The sequence below is a fragment of the Homarus americanus genome, unplaced genomic scaffold (genome assembly GCF_018991925.1).
Source record: "Homarus americanus isolate GMGI-L3 unplaced genomic scaffold, GMGI_Hamer_2.0 scaffold33468, whole genome shotgun sequence".
Lineage (NCBI taxonomy): Eukaryota > Metazoa > Arthropoda > Malacostraca > Decapoda > Nephropidae > Homarus > Homarus americanus.
In genome coordinates this window covers 8,497,144-8,503,574 of record NW_024714177.1, presented here as the reverse complement: position 1 = coordinate 8,503,574, position 6,431 = coordinate 8,497,144, and the positions used below count along the sequence as shown (strand labels likewise).

The 6,431-nt window shown below is 37.2% G+C and overlaps 1 protein-coding gene across 9 annotated transcripts in view; it reads left to right on the top strand.

The window, feature by feature from the left end:
* Positions 1–515: 515 nt before the first annotated feature.
* Positions 516–6,431, top strand: part of LOC121877873 (cholinephosphotransferase 1-like) — a 42,382-nt gene continuing 36,466 nt past the window's right edge. For 4 of the 9 annotated variants that reach the window (XM_042383834.1, XM_042383865.1, XM_042383808.1 and 1 more), the window contains exon 1: positions 696–861. Coding sequence is in view for 1 of the 9 variants with exons in the window: in XM_042383842.1 (XP_042239776.1) it covers positions 594–686 (93 nt within the window). In the remaining 8 variants the exon portion in view is untranslated. The other 5 variants (XM_042383842.1, XM_042383816.1, XM_042383825.1 and 2 more) reach the window with 5 other exon arrangements.

The following is a 6,431-nucleotide window of genomic DNA, read 5'->3' as shown; positions in this document are numbered from 1 at the left end:
TAGTTTTATAACGTTAAATTGGCTTTATAGAAGGATCACTTTAATTAATACTGTATATTTTTCATATTACAATTTTCTTACATGGTCGCTGGCTGGAAAACAAATGAAAAAAATTATATATATATATATATATATATATATATATAGTATATATATACAGTAATAATGTAATAATTATGGTAAACTGATTTTAAAGTATATTGGTGAGTCTTATGTGTAACATTTGAGCTAGTATGATTTTCGCTGGCAGTATAATTAATTTCGTCCTTTATAGAGAAAAAATAAAAAGATTTTTTTATACAAATGGAAATCAAGTTATGTTTTATATTAGTTTCGGGGGAACATTATGTATTTTTTCGTGTCTTCACAACATATTTGCTGATTGATAAAAATTGTTGCTTATAATCAAATTACAATAAAAATATAAAACCTAATAACTAGTAGTAAGTGAAGTTAAAATAAGCCATATATGGTGTGGAGGAACTATTTGTTATCCCGTGAGCGGAACAAAACTACGCAACACATCAGTCATCGTTCACCTACAGCCATATTCCGTTGTTGTTTATCAGCTGAGAGTGATAGTGGCCGAGGTGATGGTAGTGTTCCACGGTGGCACTACACCCACCATCACTCGCCCCATATACTACACCAGAGTCGATATAAGTCAACTCTGGGAAGGAGGTTCAGTGAGTATGAGGGAGAGCCACTGATGAGGAGTCCTGGAAGACACTTGATCAGCTGACTTGGGTGCAGGATGTCCTCATCACATTCAGCCTCAAACAAATTACTACCTCATATATCTTGACTCATCACCATCCTCTGCTGTGTCTTTAGTTGAAATGTGTGCAAAAGACAACTTATGTGAGAGCCGAAACTTGTTCTTATTTTTTAAAGGCATATGCTGTAATTTGAGCAATTACCGTAATATATTGTAGTTACACATGTAGTCAAGCAAGCTGTTTTAGGTGCTGTAATGGCAGTTTTACTTGTTAAAGTGTGGGATGTAGGACAGGTTGAGGTAAATGTTTAGAAGTTGCCAACACCTTATACAGTATATTGAGTCATATAGGGTGAAAGAAAAAACAAAAAATAATCTATTTTGTAGTGTTTCCGTCGGAAATTTATATTTTTCGAGTATTTAAACTGATAAAATTAGCAACAACATTACTTGTTTGCCGACTAATTACCCAAATGTAGCCAAATATAGCCGGAATGAAGTCAAGTAATGGTCCTAGATGAATAAATCGGACTGCCAATCACTTCTTGACTAGTATTTGGTGTCACAAAGTCACAAAAAATTGGTAAACTTAATTTAATCCGAGTTAATAGATCGAGTGCATGTACCTAACCTAACCTCGACTAGTATTTGGTGTCACGAAGTCAAAAAAAATTGGTAAACTTAATTTAATCTGAGTTAATAGATCAAGTGCATGTACCTAACCTAACCTAATCTATTCTAATCTAACCTAACCTAACCTAACCTAACCTAACACAACTCAGATTAAATTAAGTTTACCAATTTTTTTTTACTTTATGACACCAAATAATAATCGAGAAGTGATTCACAGCCTGAATTACGCTTGTACGACCATCATTTGACTTCATTGCGGCTACATTTGGGTACATTTGGGTAATTCCTCGCTCCGTCGGTACATGCACGCGATCTATTAACTCAGATTAAAGTAAGTTTTCCAATTTTTTGTGACTTTCTGACACCAAATACTAGTCGAGAAGTGATAAGCAGTCCAATTTATTCATCTAGGACCATTACTTGACTTCATTCTGGCTATATTTGGGTACATTTGGGTAATTAGTCGGACCCACCAAATGTAGCCGCAATGAAGTCAAATAATGGTCCTACATGAATAAATCGGACTGCCAATCACTTCTCGACTAGTATTTGGTGTCACAAAGTAAAAAAAAAATTGGAAAACTTACTTTAATCTGAGTTAATAGATCGCGTGCATGTACTGAGGGAGTGAGAAATTACCCAAATGTACCCAAATGTAGTCGCAATGAAGTCAAATGATGGTCCTACAAGCGTAAATCGGCTGTGAATCACTTCTCGATTATTATTTGGTGTCATAAAGTCACAAAAAATTGGTAAACTTAATTTAATCTGAGTTTTGTTAGGTTGTGTTAGGTTAGGTTAGGTTAGGTACATGCACTCGATCTATTAACTCAGATTAAATTAAGTTACCAATTTTTTGTGACTTCATGACTCCAAATACCAGTCGAAAAGTGATTGGCAGTGCGATTTATTCTTGTAGGACCATCATTTGACTTCATTGCGGCTACATTTGGGTAATTACTCGCTCCCTCGGTACATGCACGCGATCTATTAACTCAGATTAAATTACGTTTTCCAATTTTTTTTTACTTTGTGACACCATATACTAGTCGAGAAGTGATTGGCAGTCCGATTTATTCATGTAGGACCATTATTTGACTTCATTGTGGCTACATTTGGGTAATTAGTCGGACCCCTTGTTTAAGTAGATGGACAATGTAGGGTAAAACACTAAGCAAACTTTTGAAAACTTGACTTAACATTTCCTTACCTTTAAAAATCCTAAACTTTATGGCAGTCGTCATTTTCCCATGACTGGCTAAGTTCCTACTAACGCTATTTTACCGTGAGTGCGCTCTGATTGGCTAATCGTCGATTACTGGCGAACAATGCGAGAACTATATTTGACTGTGATTCTGGCGGCATTCGGCATATATTTTGCCGTGAGTCCATCATTGTGTAACTATAAATGCTTAACCAGATGGAGTTGTTCGATTTTGTTCATTTTTTCCACATGTTCTTATCATTATAAAAGATGCAGCATTTACTTGAACCTAATAGAAAACCTGACCTAACCAACCAAAGAAACCTATCTAACCTTAACTAACTTCCTAGCCGGGAGCAGAACCCCTCCATATTAAACAGAAAGTACTTTGCCAATCAGAGCACACTCACGGTAAAATAGCATAGTAGGAACTTAGCCGGTCAGGGCAAAATATCCACTACAAAACTATAAAATGTTTACCTTATTCATGTTTTTGGTGTTCAGTACGGTGTTTTCAGTGTTCAGAGGAGGGATCCATAAACTCGCAAGGGCTAATATGGAGGACCTCACAGCCAACTCATTATTTGTTTTGATGTTTATATTCTCACTATATTTTCATGAGTGAGTTCTGATATAACAGTCATTTTGATGGAAATTGCTTCGTTTGGTAGATAATTAGGCAACTAGGCGTACACTTCTTTGTCTGGCGCACACTACTTAGTTTTTTTCGCCGGGAAAGGGTGGTACATAGCCAATCATTTCTGATCAACACCAGTCGCCAGTGTATGTTTATGAGGCACACCATTATAATAGTAAGTTCTTTCTGTTAAATATGCCAAGGGGGTCTGGAGGGTTGAGCCTCACAGCTAGAAAGTTCGGTAAGGTTAGGTAGGTTTCTTTGGTTAGGTTGGTGAAGTCTTCTAACAACACTTCTGCTGCTTGTTTTTCTTATTAACTAAGGTGGTTGTGGTCACGGAAACTTAAAAATTTATTGTGTGCGGAAGAGTGTCAAATTGTCAACGTTTCAAAGGAACTGCCAAATAAGAGGCTGTAGATGTAAGGTAACAGGAATTATGACCTCACATGACAAGGGATGGAAGTTACTGCAGGAGATCACAGGTGCTGGCTATGATGCAGATTGACCACATCACTTTGTTATTTAACCCTCTCGCACATGATGACTCAATTTGCATCATATTCATGATAAGACTAACCTCACGGCGACACAAACCGAGTCACCAAACTTTAAAATATTCCCCAAAAGTTAAGTTTTCAACAGAATTACCTGTATGTAAAATTTTGATGTCATAGTAGCAAGTAAATTCTATCAAATACACTAATTGGTAACGCTCAAGGCCCATAGGAAGTGAAGACCGGAACAATAAATGCGCTGTATTATCTCAGCAGTGAGACTGCCGTGTCCATTTAAATTTTCATACCTCTGTGTGGGCTGCCTCAACTCTTGGATTACAGTGCTTAACCAACTCCCTGAAATAACTTCTTTTTAGTGTGAGAGAAGTCAAGTGATGGTTGTGTAATGTAATATTTGTTTTCACATTTACAGAGAAAGTGCTTAGTTTTCAAAAAGCCGTTACTGTATCAGGTTATACAACCTCATTACAGTATAGTGACAATGTCTCGAAAAGTCTCTGAAAGAGGATGATTTTCTCGACTTGCATGAATTTTATCAGTACCATTCTCTTCATTATAGTGTTGGTTACAAGATGCAATGTAGTTTATATTGATATGAAACATAGATTTTACCATTTGAGAATCATTTTTTTGCTATTTTCTCAATGACTATTGGCTCAGACAATTTTTGAGCTGGGAGGCCCATTGTAATACATATCATCATTGCTTTTTGTTTTTTCTCATACTGTATAGTGAGAGGACAGCACTATCATTTAGATTGAACTGTTATGGTGTCTATGAAGTGATATTTTCTGTGTTTTTGTGACTAATGTGCTTCGACTGTTGTTTTGAAAATGTGAGCAGTGTCAGCTGCTATCATTGTTTTTGTTTCCATTGTTCTCTTGTGTTTTTGTGACAAGTGCTTTTGCTCTGTTTTTGTGACTGTGAAGTGAGCAGTGTAACTTTGAAAATGTCTGGGAAGGCCAAGGCATCCAAGACAGCCTTGTCTCTGAGGTGAAGCTTGACATTGTTAAGCAGCATGAGACTCCCCAGTGGCTGTGTGGGAGTCGGAGTGTGTCTCGACTCCATCTACAATAATTTCCTTAGCCTCGAAAAGGACATGTAATGATGACTAGGCTTATTCTTCAGGGAGTGGTGAGTGTTGTTTGTTTTGTACTGATAGTACAGGTAGTATTGTAGGAATTGTTTTGTCTGTGAGACGTGTGTTTGGGGACTGACTGGAAATGAATTCCATTGAACCCCATTTTATAATGCTCCCTATCTATGATAATTCACCTAGCAATGGGTTTTCAGTAACCTAACCCCGTTGTATTTTGAGGTTTATCTGTAAGTCACTTTTCTTTGGAACACATCCCCGATGTATAGTGAGGACCCTCTCTATATTGCTGTGGTAATACTGTACATTAATTTCTGTTCTTTAATTGGAGATACATTCTGGAAAATCCCACGATCAACCCAAGATGAGTTATTGCATCGTCCTAAATGTCTGCTGCTTTGTTTACATGGCGTGATTGCTGCCGTCAGTCAGTTGACACTAAGCTTACACTCACTTGTGTGTTGCAGGCAACATCCACACCCCGACTTTTATTCACTTTCAAATTTCCCACTTTCTCTGACAACACTACACCTTTGTTGTACATAATTAGCATACTGTAGTAAATTTAAGAATACAGAGTACTATACTGTACTGTAATTATCTTTTATTTAATTTGCCACATATTACATGAGTTAAAGAGGAAAAATTGAACAATCAGGCAACTGGCTGAGTGATTGTATTAGTGAAGAAGAGTCTACCTTTCCCAGTAAGTTTGATGAGAAAGTTACTTAATGACACATTAAAAACTTATTTGTAGACTTAACCCCTAAAGTACACAAATTGTCCCCCCCCCCCAGACACACAAAAAAGTACAGTACAGTACAGTACAGGTACAGCATTTGGAGAAAAAAATCTTTCTTAATGATTGGTACAGGTATTATGAATTTGTAGGGAATACTGTAGTTTATGGAGTGTGGAAATGCGAGACAATTTCCAATATGAGCCACCTAATTGGTGAAGTGGACTGTCAAATGTGGATCACTTAATCCTTCTGGTAATCCCCCAGATGAAAAAAAAAATAGTAGAACAAATCTTAGGTAGTTTTTTTACTTATCCATAAGTACAGAATACTTTCTAGAGTGTGTCAGTATAATAAAAATACTTGTACAAACCAGTAGTGGACTGTTTCACCTCATTACCCTAATGGTAAAAAATATATGTGTAGGAACATGGACAACACAAAAATACCGGTATATAATGTTGAATGATGTTGGTGAATGAGCAGATAAGATGGAGGGTAGTGATGAGGTGTCACAGGTGGTGGGGAGACAAGTGAAGGGTAGTAGGGAGAGGTCAGGGGAAGCGGGAAGACGAGTGGAGGTGTAGCTGCATATACGAAGCATCGCAGGTGAGGTGTTACTGAGGGACAATGGGGGAGAGTTACCTCGGGAAGTCAGTATGGAGGCCTACAGTTACTACAAATCATTATTCCTCAATTTAGTAGCCATGAGGCTTTGTACTATACTCCCAGCTAAATAAAGGTGCATACTTACAGTAATTTGAAAGCAAAACCAGGACACACCTTACATCGTTCGGTGGGGTTAGTAACCTACTGGGAATACAACGAGCGTTGGGGGTTAAGAATATTGCTAGTGTTAGAGAATAAAAAGGTTAGTTTGTGAAATACT